General features: G+C 45.4%; 1 protein-coding gene across 1 annotated transcript in view; it reads right to left on the bottom strand.

Annotated features, from left to right (window-relative positions):
- Window positions 1-1,946: 1,946 nt before the first annotated feature.
- Window positions 1,947-24,311, bottom strand: part of SCUBE2 (signal peptide, CUB domain and EGF like domain containing 2) — a 57,686-nt gene continuing 35,321 nt past the window's right edge. The window contains exons 15-21 of the mRNA XM_024757037.1: window positions 15,246-15,416; window positions 12,858-13,025; window positions 11,957-12,118; window positions 8,467-8,664; window positions 7,005-7,157; window positions 3,036-3,115; window positions 1,947-2,036 (exon numbers count right to left, since the gene is read on the bottom strand). Of these exons, the coding sequence (XP_024612805.1) occupies window positions 1,947-2,036; window positions 3,036-3,115; window positions 7,005-7,157; window positions 8,467-8,664; window positions 11,957-12,118; window positions 12,858-13,025; window positions 15,246-15,416 (1,022 nt within the window). The remainder of the gene's footprint in view (window positions 2,037-3,035; window positions 3,116-7,004; window positions 7,158-8,466; window positions 8,665-11,956; window positions 12,119-12,857; window positions 13,026-15,245; window positions 15,417-24,311) is intronic.

Genomic DNA, 24,311 nt, shown 5'->3' with positions numbered 1-24,311 from the left:
TTTCAGTTGAAATACCGTTTACCTAGAGAAACCTCCGCAATTCCCAAACCTAAAGAAGCCGCACCATCATCTGTTATATTAACCTATTTTAATTTTCAACATAGCACTTACTACTAGTTGATACTTTCCGTGTTGATTTGTTCATTGTCTCCTCCCTCTAAAATTTAAACTCTAAAATGACAAGACCTTGTCTGTCCTGTCACTGTGCATCCCTAGGACCTAGAACAGTGCCTGGCAAACAGCAGATGTTTGATAACTATTTACTGATTTAACAGGTAGCAACAGTAGCCCCTGCCATCCAGTCTTCCAACAGGACCACAGAGTCTCTCAGAGTGGTTGATGGGTATAGAGAGGAAGCTTCAGGAGGGCCTCAGTGGCTCATGCATGGCCCAGCTCCTGAAGGATGCTTCACAGAGACCAGGTTTATGCAGCCTCCTTCCAACCCCCAGTGTACTGCCATCCCTAGCCTTCTTGTGAAACCAGCAATACAGAATCAGACAGTCCTAAGGACAAAGTTACTAACATGCTTGGACGGGGTGGCGCAGTTCTGCTGCCATCGGTCAGGTCATTAACTCACATTGTATTACATTTGAATTTTCATCTTAGGGTCAGACTCAGAAATGTAAGCCAAGTTCCGGCACCACCAATTCCAAGTACTTGTATTAATGATTATTTTTTAAAATGAAGATGCTCAAGTTTTTGAAGAGAGACTTAGAAATGGGTATTTAGGACCATCCAAATAAATTTTTTGAAGTTTGATTGGGCTTTTAAAAACTCAATGTTATTAATAGGTTAAAAAACAAAACACTGAGGTGAAAAGAGAATTCAACAATAAATGAAATAATCTTTGTTTTCTTCAAAAATGTTTGTTAATCTTTTTTTTTCTTTTGGTACTTTGGTGCAGAGAATTGATTGTGTGCAGAATTAGTTTGCTACTGAAATAAAACACTATGGTTGTGTGTAGTCAGCCCATTCATTAGGGAAATGGCAGCTTGCTTGATAGAAGTCTTTTTTATTCACTGTAATGAGATTTTTGCCTATGGATTTCAACTTTTAAAAATTCAATAATATTGAAAAGTCAAATTCCTGTGGGAGAAAGTGACTGTGAGGTCCCACGGTGCCGAGAGAAAGTGAGATGATTCTGCGGTACTGAGAGGCCGGGATTTGTGTGCTTCTGGCAGTGGGTGACCATTAAGGGCCTGAGACCACCCTGAGCCGTGCAGCCCGTGCCCCTGGACCCCAGTCAGGCTCTGAGCTTGGCGAGGGGAAGGAAGGCAAACATGACAGGCTGGTCTGTACCACGTTGCACCTGGACCTCGCACGCCCTGTGCTGGGAAGCCCACGGAGGAAGGAGAACCCTTGGCGGTATTGACTCGGGGTGTGTGAAATCTCCTTTTCATGATGGATGGATTCTCATCCATCGAGGAGATCACATCCTATCTGAACTCTCCAGGCTCTACTGCAGCACCCAGAAGAGTGGTGCCCTGAGGGCACAGCTGAAGGTGGAAGACAAGCACTGTGCATTTGCTCTGAGGTGGAAACTGGCAACAGGGAAGGCCATCGATAGGTCTACATTACGATGTCTGTGGAAGTGCTTAGTTTCTATCTTTTTATTTCTAATTCTTTCTGCTGTAAGTAATTTCTAGTGATCACTGCTTAGGACTCAAGCTTCTGGGATCAAACTTAGGTCACACAGGCTGGAGAAGGCTGTGGAGTCACCGAGTCCTCCCAGGTCCCGGGTGGGTCGATGATGCCTGGAGGACTCTCCCTCCCTCCCTCCCCCCTTTCCTGCTCTGCCTGGTCGGAGCCGACACCTGAATGCAGAGGGCTCCCTTAGGGAGGACTATGCTGGAAGAAGCTGAAGTCTCAGACAAGGCAGGCCCCTCAAGGAGGAGTGAGGACCAAGAAGGACACGTGCATCTCACCTGAGCTGACTGAAGTCCCGCTCAGCCAGCCCTTGACATATCCAAGACATGTGCCCACAGCAATGAGAAGCGAGTAAGACTCAAAGCCGTTCTCAGTCCACATCCACAATGCTGGGAAAGAAAAACCAAGTTCAATTTACCAAAATATCTGTATTATCTATAAAAATTGAACTCTAACCAGGCACTGCTACTAGAGGCAGCGTTATCCGGCTATGCTGGCTGCAGAAGCAGATCGCTGTGTTCCACCAGCCCACAGCCCAGTGCTGTGCTGAGTGGCACGTGGGCAGGCTCATTTGTAAGGTCTCAGAAACCTGGACACTTTGGAACGGAGCAATCGGATGAAGGATCTTGGAAACATTTCCCGGGACTCCTGGGCTGTGTACTTGAAATAGTTCTGGGGGTGGGCCAGAACGTCAAACAGAGCCTTGATCAGTTTCTTATCCTGAAAAGAACAGAATTTTGTTACTGGGCCAAAATATTTTAACATTATGACATTTTGCCAATGGAACTATAATGTCCCACTGTTAGGCGGTAGGTTGATCAGCTGAAAAACGCTTTGTGAAAATTGTCTCCTCTGATTTTTATCTTTTTTAGTCCCAATTTTTGTTTCCTAAGTATCTATAAAGAGCACATATTACTTTTATTTTAAAAATTTAATGTGTAAAAAATTGTTTTTCTAAACCACGTGATAACTTTGGAATTTGGGGAATATTTATAGCGTTAGTGATATGGCAAGTGTTTATTTATACTTATAAGTATCTAAAATTTGGTGGACTTCAGGCTGGAAGGATGAGCAAGGAGCCAAGAATCTTCAACTATTTGGAGAATGAACATGGAAACATGAGTTGCCGCTGGCTTGGATTTCTGATAAACAAGTTTCCCTCTGCTCCTCCACACATTTCCAAACTAAAAAATACTACTTTATTTGACAACACTAAAAATGGCCCCTTGAGTTTTTTTTAAAAAAAAACTAAGTCTGGTGAAGATATAAAACTGACCTCAGCCCAGAGCAGGCTCAGTGTCTGAAAGGTAGCAAGAGGAAACCCTTCCTCGGAGGCGCCTGGCGAGCCCTGTGGGTGACTGCCGTGGCCCCCTCGGGGGCATGCTCACCTTCAGTATTTCTTGATGGTTCTCTGATGCGTAGAGCCTGCCATCTCGAACTATGTCTTCAATGAGTTCCTGGTAGTCCTCTGTTTGAATAAAGGACATATTTTGCATTGGTATGCTTTAGTTCTTTCCAGGCTGACTCTTTCATTTTTCAAATAAGGTTCTGAGAAATGCCCCTTCTGTAGCTGCCATCAGAACAATGACCTCTCTGATACTAAGAAGGCAATCAGAGAGGACTTTCACAGACTCACCTGCTACCTCCTCTCACCCACCAGCATCTGCATCCATCTCTCCTGTTCCTCCCTCAGATGAACCTCTGTATATCCAGCCAAGACCCATCCCTCCACTTTGCTTACCAGCTTCATGTCCTCTCACCAAATCAAGGACGTTGTTCCACTAATTCTGCCCTTCCTTTCCTACGTGATGAAATTTTCTCTCTGCTGGTCTTTCACACTAGCATGCAAACATGCTGTTGTGTCTCCAATGTTTTTTTAAAAAGCCCTCTCTAGACCTCATTTCTCCCTCCAGCTTCCATCCCACGTCTCCGCTCCCCTTTGTAGCAAAACTCCTTGAAAGAATTGTCAGCACTCACTATCTCCAATTCGATTCCTTTCTTTCTCTCTCACACCCATTCCAGTCAACTCTGGCCCCCAGCACTCCTCCAAAACTGCTTGTTGGGGTCACCAGTGACCTTCATGCTGCTCAACTCTTAGTCCTCATTTTCCTTGATGCATCAGTAGCATTTCAAAGTCTAGCCTATTTCCTACAGTCATAATTCAAATCAAGCATATGCAAAACACAATCTTTTTTAAATTCCAGGCAGAGAAGAATGCCTCTTTGTATGCATATTATGTGCAACAAATCCAAACAAATCATAAGAACATCACTGGAACTGTGTGGGAGAAAAAGTGTCTCCTGCTCAAGTGATGGGAAATGGAAATTCATAGGATAATACTCATAATTACTAATTTAATACATGTACAATATCGCTGGTCCTCTATTCATGTGGTCTCTTTCTTCTTATCCTTTCATTTTCGTGAATACAAAATCTATAAAATATGAATGAGGGTACGTTTTCTTTTTTTTTAATCTTGAATTCCTCTACTGCAGAGTCTCTACCTCAGAGAATTAGCTCCTTTTGATGAGGAGTTCACCATTAGGAACGCCTGTCACTGTTCTAGAGAGCTGTTTGCCACTATCCCAAATGCTTCCAAACCACCGTCTTTTTAAAAAATCTTTCCTCTGCTTTTAAGAACTACAGTGTTGTGCTTCCCAGTGTCGGGCACAGTGGTTAAGAATCTGCCTGCCAATGCAGGAGACATGAGTTCAAGCCCTGGTCCGGGAAGATCCCACATGCCGTGGAGCAACTAAGCCTGTGTGCCACAACTGCTGAGCCAGCACTCTAGAGCCCGCAAGCCACAACTACTGAGCCCGCATGCCACAGCTACTGAAGCCCGTGCGCCTAGAGCCCGTGCTCCGCAACAAGAGAAGCCACCGCAATGAGAAGCCTGCTCACCACAACGAAGAGTAGCCCCAGCTCACCGCAACTAGAGAAAAGCCCGCGTGCAGCAACGAAGACCCAGTGTAGCCAAAACTAACTAAATAAATTTATTTAAAAAAAAGAACTCCTGTGTCTCCTCACTTGCTCCAACTGTCATGAGAAAAGCACTCCGTGTTGTAGGTAAGAACTCAGGAGTCCCAAAGACCCCTGCAACTTTGTCCTGCTGTGCTCTCAGGCAGTTACTTAAATCTCTAAGCCAGAGTGGCCTCATCTGTAAAATCAGGAGAGTCGTGTCCACTGCATGGGTGGCTGTGAGGAACGTGCCGTGTCAAGGGCACTTGGCATATGCCTGGTCCTCATAAGCTCAGCACACGTTAGCCGCAGCTACGGTGCTCCCTGCTCTCCAGGCCAGTGGGCTAGTCTGTAGCAGCCTCAGCTGCCCCTTCTCAATGTGACTGCTATTCTTCTGGGCTTGGAACCAGATATCAAAACTGTCTGAAATATAGGTTGAAAGAAAAAATTAAATAGGCTCTGGTGAAGACCTGAAAGGCTTCTGCACGGCCAAAAGTATTTATAGTTTTCAACTATTTTCTGCTGTGACAGACACAATTTTTTTTTTTTAATTGGGGTATTGTTGTTTAACAATGTTGTGTTAGTTTCTACTGTACAGCGAAGTGGAGCTCCCTGTGCTATACAGCAGGCTCTCATTAGTTATCTATGTTATACATATTAGTGTATATATGTCAATTCCAATCTCCCAGTTCATCCCACCTGCACCCTCTCTTCTCCCCTTGGTGTCCATACATTTCAGACACACTCTTGTGGGCCTAACCAGGGTTATATGTCATTTCCCCTGGTTCAAGCTACAACCCTTTGTTTGAATTAAAGAAAAAAATCAAGACGTTTTCATGTGTCACAGAGTTGAGAACAGCCTGACTGAAATGTGTGAACTTTGGTGACATTTGTTCTGGAGTCTCTGTGGCTTTTTGGCTCCTTCCTGATCCTAGATGGGGGAGGTTGTTGGCTGGCTGCCTTTGGGGAGATAAGATGCTCTAAATCCCAGCAGAGCCACCTGGGAGCCATGTGTGTCCACCTAGGAGTCTGATACTAAGGGCCCTTGTCTTAGTGTTTGACATGGTTTCAGGCACCAGGATGATGATTCTAGAGTTTGTCACATGTTAGAAATAAACTATGTGAGGTGTTTTTAGGAACTCCATAGAATATCGTCTTTCCAAAACACCTACTTTTCACACCTGTCTGCCTAAAAACCTTCAGTGGCTCCCTATAAGATTAGGTCCACCCTTTTGAGCTTGGCACTTGAGACTCTTCATAGCCTAACCCCACCTGCTTCTAATCTCATCTCTCACTGCTGAGCCCCATGCACCCTACCAACTGGCAAAATCATTAGTCCCCAACATGCCAGGTACTCCATTCTTTGGCCTATATCATTCCCTTTTCCTGAATGTTCTTCCTCCCATTTATAAGAAAACTTACATATTCTTTCAAGACACAAATCTCTTGAGACTTTGCTCTATTCTTTCCAAAAACCCATGCAAAATGAATGGCTGCCCCTTTTTCTGTCTCACACAGAGCCTTGTATATGCCCCATTGTAGCATGTATGACACCATATTCTGTTTTGTATCTCTGTCACTAACCGTGTTGTCTCCAGCACCTCACCCAATACCTGGCATACTAGATGCTCATTAAATATTTGTGGCATGGATGAATGAATAAGTTCACGATGAACAGATAACTCTTCCCCCGCTAGGTTATGAGGTCTCCCAGGACAAGGTCCAGTTCATTTTGTGTTCCTAGTCAATGTTTGTCACCCAAGTCTCAGAGCTTGGTAGGGCCCCAGGGCTCACATAGGCCACCCCTTCATTTAACAAGAAGAAAATGAAACCAGAGAAGTCATCTAACTTGCCCAAAGTTACACAGCAAGTTAGTGGCAGAGACAAGACCAGAACTCAGGTCTTTTTCCTCATTTCCTGGGATTCTATATTTAAAAAGCTGCAATTGTAGTAAGTTAATATTTATTGAGTATTTACTATGTGCCACACACTGCACCAAGTCCTTTATGGATTATCCTATTGAACTCTCACATTAAGTCTAACGATGATCCTTATTTACACACTGAGAAAATGAAGCCTAGAGATGGTAAGTAACATCCACAAAGTTGCAGAAGAGATTAAACCCAACCTGGCTGACGCCATCGCCCACGTTCTGACCCACAAAACTATGCTCGCGTTCATTTACTTTCTAAAACATCTGTTCATGCTTGTAGTCAGTATCCCCAAATGCCTGTTTAAAACTTGGCACCTGTGAGTCAGCGATGTCCTTTCTCCATATCCTGCCTGCCTTTCTGAGCATGCGTGCTTGTCAGCAGTCTACCAGCTGGCCCAGGAGTTGATTCTGTTCAGAGCAGAGAACCTTCTTATGCGTGCTGCAGCCTGAGTTTCACAGTGCTTACCATCGTATGTCACGTATGGGACCTGGAACCCTCTGGCGCTGTTCCCTTCATTGGACTTAAACTGAATCCACAGCTTCTTGGATCTAGAGGTGAAGGCGATGGGGCGTTCGTAGGTCTGGCAGGTTTCATACGTTGTCACAGAATTGGACGAAGCTGCCAAGGGAGGTGGGAGGGGATGGGGTTCAAGACTCATCACTGAGCCTGCAGATAATGAACACTCATCTTTTCAAATACTCACACCACAAAACAAGTTATGTACAAGGGCTCTTCAGGACCAGCTGAGTCCTCGTAAGGCCCACAGTCGTGACTGTGGGCCCCAGTAAAGGCTAACTGCAAGGCCCATGGCTGGCAAACGGCAGCACCCAGGCTGCAGCACTCACTGCAGGAGCTGAGGTCAGGCTCTCACATTGCCCGGCCAACCTGCTGCAACCTGGTAACAATCTCCGCCGTTCACCACATGGTTCCTTAGACCAGGCAGTGTGCTCTGCACGTTACAGACTTTTATCTCACTTAGCCCCCACCCCCCAAAACCAGAGGAAGTTGGTGCAGTGGTTATCTCACTTACGGAGAAATTAATTACTTGCCCAGGGTCACACAGCCAGTATGTGGAAAAATCAGGATTCAAACCCACACCTGACTCCAGACATTGTAACCACTAATAAGAATGGCGAATACTTAAGTAGTATGTGTCATTATTATTCTAAGTGCTTTACAAATAAAAATGCATTTATTCCTCATGATAACCCTATGAGGTAGCAACTATTATTATCCCCATTTTAACAGATGAGCACTCTGGGGCACAGAAAGTTCCCGAACGTATTCCCAAGATCATAGAACTAGTAAGAGGTGGAGCTGGGATTCAGATCCAGGCAGAGCCCGCTCATGACACTGCCTCTAAGCTGCGTTGGTGACAGTATCCTTTTATAGACACTGGGTCATGCATCAGGATGGGAGGCGGGTCCCTCCTGGCTGGACCACACCCTTTGTCTTGGTCAGTCCCTAAGCCATGAGTTGCTTCCTAGGGTGAGGCAAGTGTCTGGGGTCCTGAAGCCAGCCCTGCATGAGCTTCACTGACACTCTGTGTCCTTGTGGAAGAGGGTTCCCAGTGAGCACAGAGGGAAGACTGACCTTCAGGATCGCTTCCTCTAGGGTTCAACAGGAGGCCTCAACCTGTGGTTTTTGTCTAAATTTTGTTTTCTTGGCAAACTCTACAAACTCATGTCCCATCTCTGTTCTAATACGAGGTGGCATTCTAGGCCCGCTTCTCCCATTTAAAGCCAGGTACACACACACACACACATATATATGACTGAATCGCTGTGCTGTACACCTGAAACTTACATGATATTGTAAATCAACTATACGTCCATAAAAAATGTTTTAAATAACAAAGCCAGGCAGCGTGCCATCAGGCTTTCCAGCTGGCCTCAGAAGGGGAGAGGAGCAGACAGGTGAGACGCACCAGTTTTCCGCATCACCAGGTAGTCTCCACAGTCATCCTCTATGGGCAGGAAGATCTCAGGGACCACAATCAAGATGCGGCGCTTGGGGGGTGGGTTGATGGTCCAGGTACATTCTGTGTTGGCAGGGTAATTGCCTGGGTAGTTTGGGGATTCGATGTATCCAGTGAAATCACCTAGCTCCCCTCCACATCTTCTGTCTGGAAGAGGAAATGCCATGAGTTACAAAGGCACAACACAGCTGTCATAATGTCATGGTCGAAAAATAATAATAACAATGATGTCATGGCCACCCCCCGCTCGGCTGAGGAGAACCCTATTGCCCCCGGAAATGACATCATCCCAGGAATGAGTCTGCCCTGTAGTGCCCACAGCCCCCACTGGGAGCCCAACTACATTAACTTCCCACAACAGAGCCCACCCCTCTGGGTTCCCAGGGCATCATTTTCTCATTAACTTGAAGGCGTTCAAGGTCAGGGACAGGTGTTTGTGAAACAAAAGGATAACTTTAGTTTTCACTGTTTTGTTTACAAAGTCCAAGTGCCAGGAGAATGCATGGCACAGAACTTGTAGGTCTGTCAAAATAGGGAGAATAGAGCTTACTGCTCAGCAAAGGATATTTGACCCCTTCCTAGAGATCTTTGATGAAGACATGACAGCCATACTCTTTCACTTTTCTCTCTGGTCAAGACCATGTTTTATTTTTAAGTGGGGAAGAGAATTCCATTCAGCTATCAGTCAGTGTAGGCCATGCTGGATACTCACCTCTGGCACCAAAGGCAAGGAGCATACACATTAGTGCGTACACACACACACACACACACACACACACCACCTCAGCCACACTTCACTCACTGAATCTCCATTCATCCAACAAATATTCTTGCCCTAAAGGAGCTTAATGTTTAAAACTGTCAGGTGAACCTGTTCAAGAGAAGATGTTGAAGGATCACCTTTGGCCTCTCTAGTTGTAACTGGGATTTATTATTCCCAGTAGGAAAAAAACACAAAAAAACAGCCTTTTGTTCCTGGAAGAGAAGAGGGAGAGGAGAGAGTCATGGAGTCAAGAAAACTGCCTCCGAGCCTGACTGGCTACCTGAGGAACTGTGCCATGCAGCTCCAAGGACCAGGGGTGGGAAGGCAAGGAAACATTTCATCTGGACGGGAAAAGAATCTTCTTACACTGTGAACTTCCCAAGTCTAATCTACCAACAGACTAGGATATTATGAGCGGCAGTAAGCTTCTTGTTAAGGCACGGGGAGGGGGAAGGGTAAACTGGGATGAAGTAAGAGAGTGGCATGGCCTTATATACACTACCAAATGTAAAATAGATAGCTGGTGGGAAGCAGCCTCATAACACAGGGAGATCAGCTCCGTGCTTTGTGACCACCTAGAGGGGTGGGATAGGGAGGGTGGGAGGGAGGCGCAAGAGGGAGGAGATATGGGGATATATGTATATGTATAGCTGATTCACTTTGTTATAAAGCAGAAACTAACACACCATTGTAAAGCAATTACACTCCAATAAAGATGTTAAAAAATTTTTTTAATTTAATGAAAAAGAGACTAGACAGCTACTTGTGAGGATGTTGTTAAAAGGGCTTCATCGGGGTAGAGAGAAAACCAGATAAGCTTCCAGTCATAACTTCAAGTGATTCACTGCCCCCTTCAATCCCCTACTCTTCCAGTTTGGGGAGGCCTCTTGCTCCCCTACATTGCTGAACCAGCTGAGGTTGTCAGCTGGCCTTTACTAGAGAATTTTACACAATAGTTAAAAACAAAGAAGCAAACAAACCAAGTCCAAACAGCAAGTCCTTGAATGATTTACCTCCCCATTCCTACAGAATACAAACTAAGCTCCCTAGTCTGGCAGTCAAGGCTGTCAATGAAAAAACGCTGGGCTTCCCTGGTGGCGCAGTGGTTAAGAATCCACCCGCCAATGCAGGGGACGCGGGTCCGAGCCCTGGTCCAGGAAGATCCCACATGCCGCGGAGCAACTAAGCCCGTGTGCCACAACTACTGAGCCTGCGCTCTAGAGCCCACAAGCCACAACTACTGAGCCCATGCACTGCATCTACTGAAGCCCCCGTGCTCTAGAGCCCGTGCTCCGCAACAAGAGAAGCCACAGCAATGAGAAGCCCACGCACTGCAATGAAGAGTAGCCCCCACTCGCCGCAACTAGAGAAAGCCCGCGCACAGCAACAAAGACCTAACACAGCCCAAAATAATAAATAAATAAAAATAAGTAAAATTTAAAAAAAGAAAAAACGTTGCCTGCCATGTCAGTAAACAAAGGATGTTGCGGCCACCAAGCCATCACACTGCAGCCACTCCAAATGATGCACCCTGAGGAGACTCAGGATGAGAAAGCACAGGATACTGGCCCCAGGGAGCTGAGGTGCAGAGCAAAGGAAAGATTTCAGTGAGCCCAGACTCTTGTATCTTCCCTTACACAGAAAAGCGCTAACTTCCTTACCTTGAGATATCGAGTCTTGTTTAATTAACAGTAATCTTGATGTTCTGACTACCTGGTCTTTGTTGCAAAAACTCATATATATCCTGGTTCCTCCCCTTCCTCTTTGGAGCAGTCCCTCAGAGCTATCAGAGAGGCTGTGTCCCGGGCTTAAGTTCTCAGTTTTGTGAGCCGAATAAAACATAACTCTCAACTTTTAGGTTGTGCTTTTTTTTTTTTTTTTCCAGTCAACAAGGCTTCCTTTCTTGGTCTGCTTCAGACTCCCTGCAGCACATTCCCTGATCAGGTCCAGGGGTCTCTTCCCATAAAGCCTTTCACTTTTCTGAGTCTGTGCTTCCTCCCAGCTGCTCTCTTGGGTGTGAAGTTCTTTCTCCCACTCTCCCCCAACCCTCCCCATCAAAACCTTTCCTCGTCTCTCCAGACAAGAGGGAGTAGCTCTTTCCTCTGCAGTCCCACAGCCTGTGCTGCTGCAGGGCCAGGGACTGATTCTGCTTGCATTGCCTGGCACATAACAGGTCCTCAAACAGTGCTTGCTGAACAGGGCTGAACTGACACTTTACCCTTGGGAGCAAATTACAGCAAGTACAGCTTGTGAATGTGCCTGGAGAAGTAGCCTGCACCAATACAGGTGAGTGCCTGCAGGTCCAGCACTGAGCTGCAGAGCCCTGAGGAGGCCTAACAACGGCTCCGCGGTCCTGAATGAACCAGGGACCCCTGCCAACCCGCACCCCCTAGGTGGACCCAGGTGCTTGCCCTCTTTTTTTTTTTTTTTTTGTGGTACGCGGCCTCTCACTGTTTTGGCCTCTCCTGTCGCGGAGCACAGGCTCCGGACGCGCAGGCTCAACGGCCATGGCTCACAGGCACAGCCGCTCTGCGGCATGTGGGATCTTCCCGGACTGGGGCACGAACCCGTGTCCTCTGCATCGGCAGGCGGACTCTCAACCACTGCGCCACCAGGGAATCCCCGGTGCTTGCCCTCTTAATCAAGGACTGTGAAAAGCCTTAGAGAGAGACCTACTTTTACACTGGGTTATGTTTGTGGAGCCATCAAAGTCAGTCGTGGTATTTCCTGGGCAGGAAACACAATTATTCTTTCCAAATTCTGGCTGGTACGTTCCTGCTGGGCAACGAATACATCGGTGAGTGGTGGTGTTGTAGAAATGTCCAGGTGAACATTGAACTGTAGGGGTGGGGGAAGGTGGAGAGAACGAAAAAAAAAAAAAAAAGACTTATTTTCATCAGATGTAACACGAAAGCTTTCGCAGTTTGGGACAGAAATGTCTATGCCCAAATAAGTACTGCTTTCCTACTACTCCGGGGCTAATCAACACTTAATTCCCTAAATAGCCAGCTTGGGTGCGACTTGTGACTCATGACACTGAGAAAAACACAAAGGGAACGAGGTATGGGTGTATCTTCTGAGTTCATTGTCTGTGCCATTGTCGGGCGTGAACACTCACAGCTCTGTCTTCATGCACAGCGGGCCTGGGAGCCTGGAGGGGCGCAGAGCTGACCCCGGGCTTGGGGCTGGGCTCCTGCAGAAGGCAGCGGGGTGAGGCTCTGGAGAAGGCGTAGGGCCTGTTCTGGAGCGGGGAACTCTAGGGAAGGGTGAGGAGCTAGAGGAGGCCTGGAAGCAAGGAGCTAGAGGAGGCCTGGAAGCAAGGAGCAGAGGGAGCCTGTGGAGTCAACCTGCCCATCTCCCCGGCTGTCTTGCAGTCAGCCCCGTTCGAAGGGGGGACCATGTCTAGGGAGTTCCTGTGCTCCCTGCACATCCAGCAGGGACGAATGGCCGTAGGGACCTGTCCTCCCTGCCACTGGGGCCCACACAGGGCACCTCGGCTGAGCTTGACTGGGGCTTTACCACGGTTCTCAAAAGGGGAAATTCAATTCCGGGAAGAGGCAAGCTGCCAAGTCCTCACCTCTGGTTTCACAGTCCTGGAAGGAAGTGGCTCCCAGGTGTTTGGTGAGGAGGCCTCCTCCACAGGAAAAGCAGGAAGTACGGCCAGCTTCAGGCTGGAATGTGCCCAGGGCACAGAGCTGGCAGGGTGCAAAGCCATCCGCGGAATATTCACCAGGTTGGCACAGACCTGGGGGGATCAATGACCTTAGGTGAGCAAGGCCCCTGGGCAGAGCCTTTCCCATCTCGCTGCAGATGAGATCAGAGAGATGTGGTCAGGCCTGTCACCCCATGCGGACCTCAGCTCCCACCTCAGCGAGAGAAATTGTCCAGCTCTGCTGTGGACACTGACGAGGTGGCATGTGGGTGCCTGATGTTTACACACAGGGCTACACAGCACAGTGCAAAGGTGGAGACAAATGTGGACCCTTCTGGATTATGGAGCAGGCCTGGGTAGGCTGCAGGCTTAGGACTACCCAGGGCCCAGGCAGCTGCTGCAGTGCAGGAGCCCCTAGAGAGAGGGTTCTCTGCCTGCAGTCAATGTGGTAATTCGACCCAGAAGTACACCCTCACCCAGCTGATTACATCCTAGTGATATAAAGACTCTTCTGGTCACGGAAGAGTCTCCCCTTTTTACCAGTTATATTTACTAAGTTACATCTCCTTATGCTAAGGTGTGTCCTGGCCTCCCTCAATTAGTGTACTAAATGCAACCAATCCAATCCACATTGACAGAGGGACCCAGAGGCATTTATTTACTTTAAACACCGTACTTTATTATATTTTTTAAGTTTATGACAAGTATCATAGCCATAAACAAAAGGATTTCTAAAAGCACACATTCCTTAGGAATTGGCCTGGCATTGGCAAGATGCTATAAAAATCTGCCGTCTCTTATATTCCTAATCATCTCTCCTCTATTAATTTTCATGGTTTTCTTTCTACCCATAAGGTACAGATATAATGGCATTTAACAAACACACCTGAGGGAGGAGTCTGGTGTCTGTCAGACCTGGCTGCTGATTCCAAATCCTCCACTCTTTGGCTGTGTGACCTTGAGTCTCTTTAACCTCATAAAGTTTTTGTAGTGATACAATAACCATATGAACAACTCATGGAATTATTCATGAATGCCTGCATGATGCCTGGTATAGGCAAGTATACAATAAGCGTTAGCAATTATTATTATTATTACTAATATTCTGATTTACTATAAATATATCTTATTAAGGTCACACACAAGTGTGAACAGATGCCCCAAAGTACCTCTTTATCAACCTTGCCATTAATTCCAGGATTTCATAACAGGCCAAAGTATGCTAGGAGTCGCACAGTCAATCTGAGGATCTGATTTTTAAACCAGAAAAGGTCCTGCACTTGAGTTTGAAGTCATTTAGGTGGGAACTAAATCTGGCTCTGGGAATCACTAGAAGGAGAGGCAGGGCTGCCAGAGCTCCGGCGCACTCTGCCGTGGACATTACCTACAAATCGCCACATCAAATCACACCTTCCATTTGAGCCCACAGAGTGTCAGTACAGCTGGCCCTTCTCCTGTTTAATAAAGACATTTACTAGTAAAGTAAATAGGAAAGAAGCCCACAGAACCTAAGTAAGCATGGCTCCAGGGTTAACATTTTATAAGAGACAATTAAAAACTCTTCATAAGAATCACAGACATAGAGAACAGACTGGTGGTTGCCAAGGGGGAGGGGGTTGGGGGAGGGGTGGAGCGGGAGTGCGGTGTTAGCAGATGTAAGCTAGTATATATGGAATGGATAAACAACAAGGTCCTACTGTACAGCACAGGGAACTATATTCAATATCCTGTGATAAACCATAACGGAAAAGAATATTTTAAAAAAGAATGCATATACATGTATAACTGAGCTGTACATTAATAATTAACACAACATTATAAATCAACTATACTTCCATTAGAAAACAAATAAAAACTAAAAATGCAACACACACGCACAAACTCTTCACAGAGTTTTAACAAAATAACCAGATGGATACTTTTTTTAAAAAATTAATAAGCTCTGACTTTGAGACCAAAGCTAGAAAAAGAATCAGCGCTACTTCCTCCATTTTGGGACACTTTCAGGTAGTCCCTACACACTGGGAGATCACTCAGGTCTCAGGGGATATTTATTTACAGTGATTAAACATGCAATTGCAACATTTACACATTTTTTTCCTGTCAGTGTATTCTATCAGATCTTCATTCATTTGTTCAGCATGTGTCAGGCATTGAGCTAGGTACTGGAGAGCCAATGATGAGCCCAATACGGTCCCTGCTGGTAGGAATTCCATGGTGCAGTACGCATTGTCTGCAATGAAATGCACTTATGCTTTCTGCTAAACAATACAGGAGATTGGAGGAGTAAGAAGGGACAGAGGGCATTCTCACCTCCACATTCAGACGCATTCCAAGCTTCTGGAGTCTCCAGGGCCCCAGGATTTTCTGGTCTTGGGCATGGTTCGCATGTGATTTGCCCTTCCTCATTTTGGAAGGTTCCATTTGGACATAAAATGCAGCGTTCTTGTACTCCATCGTAGTATGTTCCAGCCCTGCAACTGACTAGCCAAAGGGGGAAATGATCTTGTCAGTGAGGGCACAGAGGCCAAGGAAGGATGATGTGAGTGCTAGAGATGAAGGTAAACAGATGGCACTGACCCCACACTCCCCCATACAAACCCCCTGAATACAGAAGGTGTGCCACCTCTGGGTTCCCTGTGTACACCTCTCTGCCATGGTCTCTGTCACCCACTGTTAGAGGCATTCGCAGGTCCTCTCTCTCTAGACCATGAGCTCCTCAGGGGCAGGGATCACAGTGGTACTAATTATTTTTGAACACAAGCACTGATGACATTCCCTACTTCACAGGAGGAGTATAAAAGTGAAAATCATTCACTGAACACAGGACTGGTGCTGGAAGAATAGAGAGGAGGGGGCTATTAATTCTGGCTGGTGGCATCCTGGAAGGCTTCCTAGAGGAGGCCACATTTGTGTCAGGCCTTGAAGGATGAGTAGGAGCTCCCCAGATAGGACGAGCGGCAGGTTGTAAAGATTCATGCCTGACATGGGAGGAAAGGGAAAAAAGGAAGGTTGGGGATAGAGTGAAAAAGTCCTTGAATGCCAGGCCTTTGGATTTTATCCTTCAGGTAAAGGAGCCATTGAAAGGAGAAGAATACGACCAGAAGCTGTGTTTTAAAAAGCCCACTCTCTGTTGGCTGTGGGGAGGGTGATCTCAAGGGTCTTACAGATGACCTCTGCAAAACAGCATGCTTCATATTTGTAATAAAATTGATACATTACAAAGAGCAAAGCCTAGTAAATGTCTCCTGAAAGAATAAACTACAAGGAAATTAATAAACTATGCTTTTGATTATATTTTGGTGTTCTTAGTTAAACATGGGCTCATATCTTATTTTAGGATATGAATATAAATATACTGAAGTGGGTTCCCTAGTATAATATTTAAAGAACATCATCATAACCACCAAAGCAGGCTTTCTGATGGCTGACGTTTGTTGAGTACGTACCATCTACTAGATACTGTGCCACGAGCTTTACACACTTTATCTCATTTAGTTCTGGAAACACCCAAAGGAGTTGGGCGCTATGATTAGCTCCATTTCACAGAAACAGAGACTTAGGGACATTAAATAATTTGGCCAAGGTCCCACAGCTAATCTGTGAAATACACCTACAATGAGATCAAGAGCTTTGAGTTTAAAGAGGAAAAAGGTCACTGAATAAAAGTGCCGACTGAATCACAATTCCAGACTTTGCCAAGGATTCTCTATGGGGCATTAGGGGAGTCTGACTGGAATAAAACACATTTTCTTTTATACCTAAGCTGCTAAGAAATAGAAAACAAAATATCACATGATAAAATTAGCTATTATAGCTCTTGAATGTGTGTAAGGGGGAATACTGGTTTTCATCCTACCCTACAAATGCAATTTGCATATGTACTTTTAGGGGTAAACATGGCAAAGTTCTCTATTACCAGTAATAAAAATGTCTTTTCATTATTTACCCCATAATTTAAAGAAAACTGAGGCTTTTAAAAAAAATCATAGTAAGATGAAACATGCCACATTTCAAATATTATTTTTACAATTAAATGATATCAGTCAAAGTCTACTCTAAAGTCTAAATCTTAATACTTTTTTATATTGTTTGGATTTTCTTTTACAATATTCACATATCATTTTTAATTAATTTAATGACATTTTTAAAAAAATTAAAAGTGAACCAAACTCTTGGCAAATGACATTATAATGGGGATGATGCACAGAACTCTGGCAGACAGAGCCTGTAATTCCAGACTTAGTCTCTAAATGCAGCCCTACAGGATAATGGTTTCCATAATTACTCTGGTTTCAGCTCACCTCCCATGAAAAGCTGGGCTGAATTATGTACTAGGAATTCATGGCTTTTTATCCTGTGTTCCACCTGACTATCCCAGTGCCTAAAGCAGGCCAGTAAATGAGAGCATAACCCCTTCATGGCTCTAACAAGCCAGCTGTCATGAAGACTGGCAGCAGGAAAATAAAACCAGGGCTGTTAGGAGCTCCTCTAGCCCAAGCCATGTCCATTTTGGGAACAGCTGTTTTCATAACACTCATTCACCTAAAGGGACAGTGCCCATACGACGGCAATGATTCCAACAGCCCCATGAATCATAACTTAGAGTCGGATCAGTCTGGTCTGTTTTATTACTGTTCCTCTGGCAGAAAACGATCCCCTTCATATAGGTGGACGAGAATGGACCTGGTTCTCTCTGCGAAGAGTAACTGGACGGACTCCCGCTGCTCTGGTTGTCCACTCCTTCTTAGAACTATTGAAACCCCGCAAAGCCTTTTCAAGGTTACGTTTTGTGAAGCCTCAAGATATCCCACATCTGTTGCAATTTCTCAAGTGAGCAAAGGACTGAGAAATGCCCCTTGGGCCACCCTGCAGAAAAGAGGGCACCAGTTCTTTTTTCTCACAGTGAAAGGCCTGCTCCACATAAACAAGCTCATCTTGTCACTCACAGTTTCCATCTTCCTTCCAGAGAGAAAGACGTACAGAAATAATCCATGGCAAGCACCTTCCAGATTAATTTGTTCCTTTCACAAGGTAAAAATGGGCTAAACACTAAAAAGCGATTCTGAAATGTCATGAAGAGACTCCTGAAAACAGCTCTTTGCAAATCTGCTAAAGATCTGACCTAAAGAGACCTCAATGCCAGTTCCAGTTGCTTCTCTTTTCTCCTTGAGCAGCCAGCTTGTTTTGCTGCCCCAGACAAAGGAGTCAATTGCCCCCAGAACACTTTGCGATCACAGCAAAGCTTTTGTGTGTCTTCAGTGACCATTAAAATCCCATTCTCAAATCCCACACAGCTGTTTTCTCTCCCCTTCAAAAAAAGAAAGCCTTTCTGATGCAAAAGGGAGAGACCAGTGGGGACCAGGATTAATGGTGACAAAGAGACCTGAAGGCTGGCCCTCTTTTCAATACCACGGCCTTTGAGTATTTCAGGCTATGGACAAACACTATGGTCTCTCTGTGGCTAAGATGGTGAACCTAATAAAAGGGGTCACTCTCCAGCATCTGACTGTTTTCTTAAGAATCACGCCTTGCCTCTGAAGGAGAGCCACAGGCAGCCCACGTGGATTCCCAGGGTCTCCTGGAGCTGCTGCTTTGTCACGGCTCAGAGGCAATGGCGCTCAAGGCGGTGCTGTGGCCTCAGGATCCTGATTTGAACTCCTTTTAAATGAGTGTTTCAGGATAACAGGTGAGAGCACTCCCTTGGGCTGAGAGGTTGATTTGTCACGTCTGTCCAGGTTTTTGGTGTGTGCTCAGTTTGTTATTTGTAAACATTCTTATAGTTGGGGCAGAGAGATGAGCCGGACTTGACGCCTTCCTTGCTGAGTTTCCCCAGTGCGTGCTGTTTTCTTCATGCCTAGTTAATGGGACTGAGATTTCACTTCCTCTAGAGTGCCTCTTTTGCCCTCAATTTAAATATTTCCCCGAAGATTTGCCCTTGGCCGTCTTTTCTCTTAGTGTTGGCAACTATCCTTGGGATTTCATCTGTTGTTCCTGTGAAGATTCATCTACTCATTTATTCAGTTAAATACTTAGCACTGATTATGTGCGGAGTACTGTTCTGGGGGCTGGAGATACAGCAGAGGAGACAGACAGGGCCCTGCCCTAACGGGGCTCTCATTCTAGTGGAGAATATGAACAATAAATGAGCAAACAAATAAATACATAGTAGAATGCTAACTACAGGTAAGTGCAATGAAGCAAAGTAAAACAGGCAGAGAGGGTAAGGCAAAGAGTGGTGGGGATGGAATTTGCATGAATGCTATTTTAGAAGAGTAGCCGGGAAAGGCCTCTCTGAGCAGACGGCAGAGTGAAATGAGAGAAAACAGCCTTGTGATGGTATTGCCTAACAGCAAAAGAGCCAATGTAGCAGGAACATAGTGAAAGGGGCTGGGTGATAGGATATGGACTCTAAAAGCAAGCAAGGGCCAGATTACGGAGGTTCTTGAAGGTCATGGTAAGGAAATTAGACCTTACTCTAAGTGTGTTGGAGGTTTCAAATGGGGCAGTGAAATGATCTGACTTATGTTTCTAGAAGATCTTCTAGCTACCGTGTGGAGAACAGCCTGAAGACAGGCAAGGCTAAGGAGAACAATTCAGAGCCCATAGCAATAGACTGGGCAGGAGATGGTGGTGGTTTGGAACAGAGTGGTAATAACAGAGGAAGAGAAAACTAGTTAGGCTCAGGATAAAATGTAAAGGCAGATCTGACAGGATTTGCTAATGGATTCGGTAAGGAGCATGACAGAACAAGAGAGTCCAAGAAGACTGAGGCTTTCAACTTGAGCAACTGGGCAAATAGGGATGCCAGTTACAGAGATGAGGGATGAAGGAGATGAGGGAGAAGTGGGTTTTATTTTGGAGGGAGAGAGGAGAATAAAATGTTTTGTTTAGACATGTCAAGTTTAAGATATTTTTTGGCCACGCAAGTGTTGGTATTGAGAAGGCACTGGTTATACCGGTGGTCTCCAAGGTAGAATGCTACACCTCAGGGGTATCATTTACATTTACAAAATGATCCAGAGTGTGAGCAAAGCATTTTCACATCTATGTGTATTAATTTTTATCTAAAAAATAAGACGTAAAGAAAGGTTCACTGGTTTAGCAATTAAACCAGATTTACCATGGTGATCATTTTGAAATGTACAGAAATATCAAATCACTGTGTCACATACCAGGAACTAACATAGTGTTGTATATCAATTATATTTCAAAAACAAACAAACTCACAGAATAAGAGATCAGATTTGTGGTTACCAGAGCTGCACAGGGCTTGGGGGTGGGAGAAAGGGAGACTGGATAAAGGTGGTCAAAAAATACAAACTTCCAGGTATAAGATGAATAAGTACTAGGGATGCAATGTATAACATGATAAATATAATTGACACTGCTGTATGTTACGTATGAAAATTGTTAAAAGAGTAAATCCTAAGAGTTCTCATCACAAGGAGAAACATTTTTTTTCTATTTCTTCAATGTTGTATCTATACGAGATGATGGAGGTTCACTAAACTTACTGTGGTCATCATCTCATGACACATGTAAGTCAAATCATTATGTTGTACACCTTAAACTTATACAGTACTGAATGTCCATTATATCTCAATAAAACTGAAAGAAAAATTATTTTTTTAAAGTTCTTCTGTTTAAAAAAAAAAAAGATTAGGGACTACCCTGGTGGTCCAGTGGTTGAGAATCCGCTTTCCAATGCAGGGGATGAGGGTTCAATCCCTGGTGGGGGAACTAAGATTCCACATGCTGCAGTGCTACTGAGCCCACGCGCCACAACCAGAGAGAAACCCACGCGCCGCAACGAAGAGCCTGCGCGCGGCAACAAAAGATCCCATGTGCCCCAACTAAGACCCGATGCAGCCAAAAAAAAAAAAAAAAAATTAGTCCCTTAGTCAGTCCACATCTCCACAAGTCAGAGACACGTGTGAAGGCACAAGGTCCCCAAGAAAGAGACCTGTGGGTGGGGAGGTACTGACTGACTCACTTCTTTTCAGTGTCTCGAGAAGAATTTCAGTTGTGCCTCACTGAATAGATTTCCTGATTAAAATTATCTAGTTTCAACCCACTAAACCATCACAAAGTAGAAAGCAGCTTCGAACAATTCCTGTAGAAATCCTGGGCCCACGATGCAGAACCAATGATGCAAGTGCCGGTGAACCACAGGGGAGTGCAGAGCTGACACAGCTTGCTCTCCTGGTACTAGCTCTTGTCAAACCACATCACGGGATAGAAACAGTGACAATTTAATCAGATCTGACAAGAGTTAAGCCAAAACACTAGTAATGAACAAAAAGACTATTTGAAAAATGATTTACAACCACTACTGTTACCAAGTTGTCAATACGGTCCCTCAGAGACTAGCCAGCTATTTGAAATTTTGTTTATGTAAACTGTATCTCATTCTTCTACTTGTTATGTTGTACACAATATATTAGCCAATAGTAAGAGTATATAATTTTAAAATAAGTAAACATTCACAAATTCAAAAGTATTTCACGGTGTGTGTGTATATGTGTGATCAAAAATGTTCAGCACCTCTAGAACAGAGAAGTCCATGATTCAGATAGAGGTTAGAGCTGGAGAGGGCAGTTTGGGAGTCACTAGCATGTGGTGGTATTTAAAGCTATGGCGCTGGATGAGGTCACCGAGGAGAGTGTAAAGATAGGCGAGGGGCATGGAGGACTGAGCCCTGGGATCCCTGATGTTTAGAGATAAGAAATTAGGGGAGAACCAGTATGGAAAATGAAAAGGGAGCAGCTGGTGAAGCAGAAGAAGAACCGGAGGTGTGTGGTGTGTGAAACCCATGACAAGTGTTTCCAGGAGGAAGGAGTGATCAGCAGAGTCTGAGGGACAGCTGGAAACTGGATTTGGTAACGTGGAAGTTGCTAGAAATCTTGGGAAAAGCAGTTTCAGTGGAGAGGTTGGGAATGAAAACCAGATTGGCTAGAGTGGAGGAGAAAATGGTCGGTGAGGTAGTAAAGACAGCAAATTTGGACAAGTCCTTCAAGGAGTTTTGCTTTACAAGCGGGTCAAAGAAAGGAGGCAGGATCTGGAGAGAAGCAGGAAGTCAAAGGAGGATTTGTGTGGGTTTTAAGACAGGAGGTAGGTTTGCGTGCTGTTTGAAATGATCCAGTAGAGAAGGAGAATTCTGAGATGGGGGTCGGTGGGGACAACAGCAGGAGTATGGTTTTTGAGATGATGAGAGGGAATGGGCTCCAGAGCCCCAGTGCAGGAGTTACCCTTAGGAAGGAGCGTGGGCTGTTCATCCATTTCAGCAGCAGGCGAGTCAGAGCATGTATGGACAGACACAGGATAGGAGGGTCAGTCCACACATGGAGAGGTGCAGTCGTTTTCCTAGACTCCCACCTGCCCATGGACATTTCTGCCTGGGAGTCTTGTTGCAACTCAAATTCAACTTTCCCAAGGGGAATGCTTCTCTCTTCCCTTCCCAAGACTTCCTACCCCTCTGGCTTTACTCTCTTTCTAAACAGCACCTCTATATTCCCAGTCACCAACGCTCCAAACCACAGTTATCCCAGACGTCTCTCCTCCATGCTGCAGCATCCTACAGTTGTGTCCCTTTTGTCCATCCCCTATGCTTCATCCCCATGGCACTAGTGTCCTTTGCTCCTTGCCATCTCGTATCTAGATTACTCCAATAACCTTCCAATGATTTCCCTTGCCTGTGTTCCTCCCGGCCTCAGCTCTGTTATTACATGCTGCCATCAGATTCACCTTCCTAGGGGCTTCTGGTGGCGCAGTGGTTACGAATCCGCCTGCCAATGCAGGGGACATGGGTTCAAGCCCTGGCCAGGGAGGATCCCACATGCCGCGGAGCAACTAAGCCCGTGCGCCACAACTACTGAGCCTGCCCTCTAGAGCCTGCATGCCACAACTACTGAAGCCCATGTGCCTAGAGCCCGTGCTCCGCAACAAGAGAAGCCACCGCAATGAGAAGCCCGCGCACCGCAACAAAGAGTAGCCCCCTCTCGCCGCAGCTAGAGAAAGCCCGCGCGAAGCAATGAAGACCCAACGCAGCAAAAAAATAATAAATAAAATTTTTTAAAAAAGATTCACCTTCCTAAAGTGCTTCTCTGACTGCTTCACTCCCTGGCTCAAAAACCTCCTTGACTTGCCTCCCTACACTTCTCAAACTCAGCCTTTAGTCCCCTTTTCTGTATCTGAGTTTTCATTCTTTCTCATGCCCTCTCAAGAGCCCATTTTTTTTCTGTTTTTTCTATAAATCTTTTCTGATTATTTCTTCCCCAGTGATCACATTCATCTAGCCATTCAACCAACCCACAGGCTTTTTCTCAGTGCCTCCTGCATATGAAACAGGGCTGGGTGAGATGAGGGACATATGGGAAGCAAGTGCAGGATCAGAGGCCAAGTCAGAAACCTCTGAGCTCACCCCAACTCTTTCCTCGTCTCAGTCCCCAACCCAATTTATCACCAAATGCTGCTCACGTTTCCTCCTAAATATTTCTCTAATCCACTGCTTCTATTTTACTCCATCTAGTGCCTTCATGTTCTCAATATCTCTTATGCAAAGCAATCAGAAGCTCCCAGATCGGTTTTTCTGCCTCCAGTCCTGACCCCCAATTCAGTTAGAGAGATCTTTCTAGAATGTAAATATGACCTTATGCTCCCTGATTAAAGCCTCTAATGACACCTGTCACCTAGAGATAAAGTCAAGGCTCCTCAGCAACATATTCAAGGTCTCTCATGACTTGGCCATGTTTTGCCCACTAGCCTAGCTGCTCACTGCATCCTACCTTCCACTCCAGGGTTAGTAATACTGAAATGCCAATAATGCCCTGTGCACATCTTGCTCAACCTCACTACCTAAGGCTGTTCCTCTGCCTGAATGCTCCTCCCCATTTATGCTTCATCTGTGCATCCTTCAAAACTCACTTAGGCTTTCTCTCTTTGGGGAAGGCTTCTCTGACTCTTCCCTGGGAGGGTTACGACTTGAGGGATGCTGTCATATTTATTCAGACCTCCTCAGCACCCACCACAGAGCTGGCCCACGCAGGGCACTCCATACGAGTGCGGCATGAGTAAGATAATCACAGGGCACAGGCTATATGTGGGAGACGTGAGAGCATTCAATTTGAGATGGTTAGGAACGTAGGCTCTTGAGTCAGATCTGAATGCGAATCCTGGCTCTGCCACTGACTTGCTGCATGAAAACTGCTTACCTTCTTATGCCTTAGTTTCCTTATCTGTAAAAAGGGCATGATGCAGAATGACTTGTGATGAGACTAAATGAGATGAGACATGTAAAGTACTTAGCACAGGGCTGAACACATTAAGTGCTCAATACATGTCAACATTTTATTAAATTATGTTTTTTAAATTAAAAGC

Source organism: Neophocaena asiaeorientalis, unplaced genomic scaffold (assembly GCF_003031525.2).
Source record: "Neophocaena asiaeorientalis asiaeorientalis breed wild unplaced genomic scaffold, Neophocaena_asiaeorientalis_V1.1 scaffold504, whole genome shotgun sequence".
NCBI classification, from domain to species: Eukaryota; Metazoa; Chordata; class Mammalia; order Artiodactyla; family Phocoenidae; genus Neophocaena; species Neophocaena asiaeorientalis.
The sequence above is the reverse complement of the archived record's forward strand: the minus strand, read 5'-3'. Positions and strand labels throughout refer to the sequence as shown.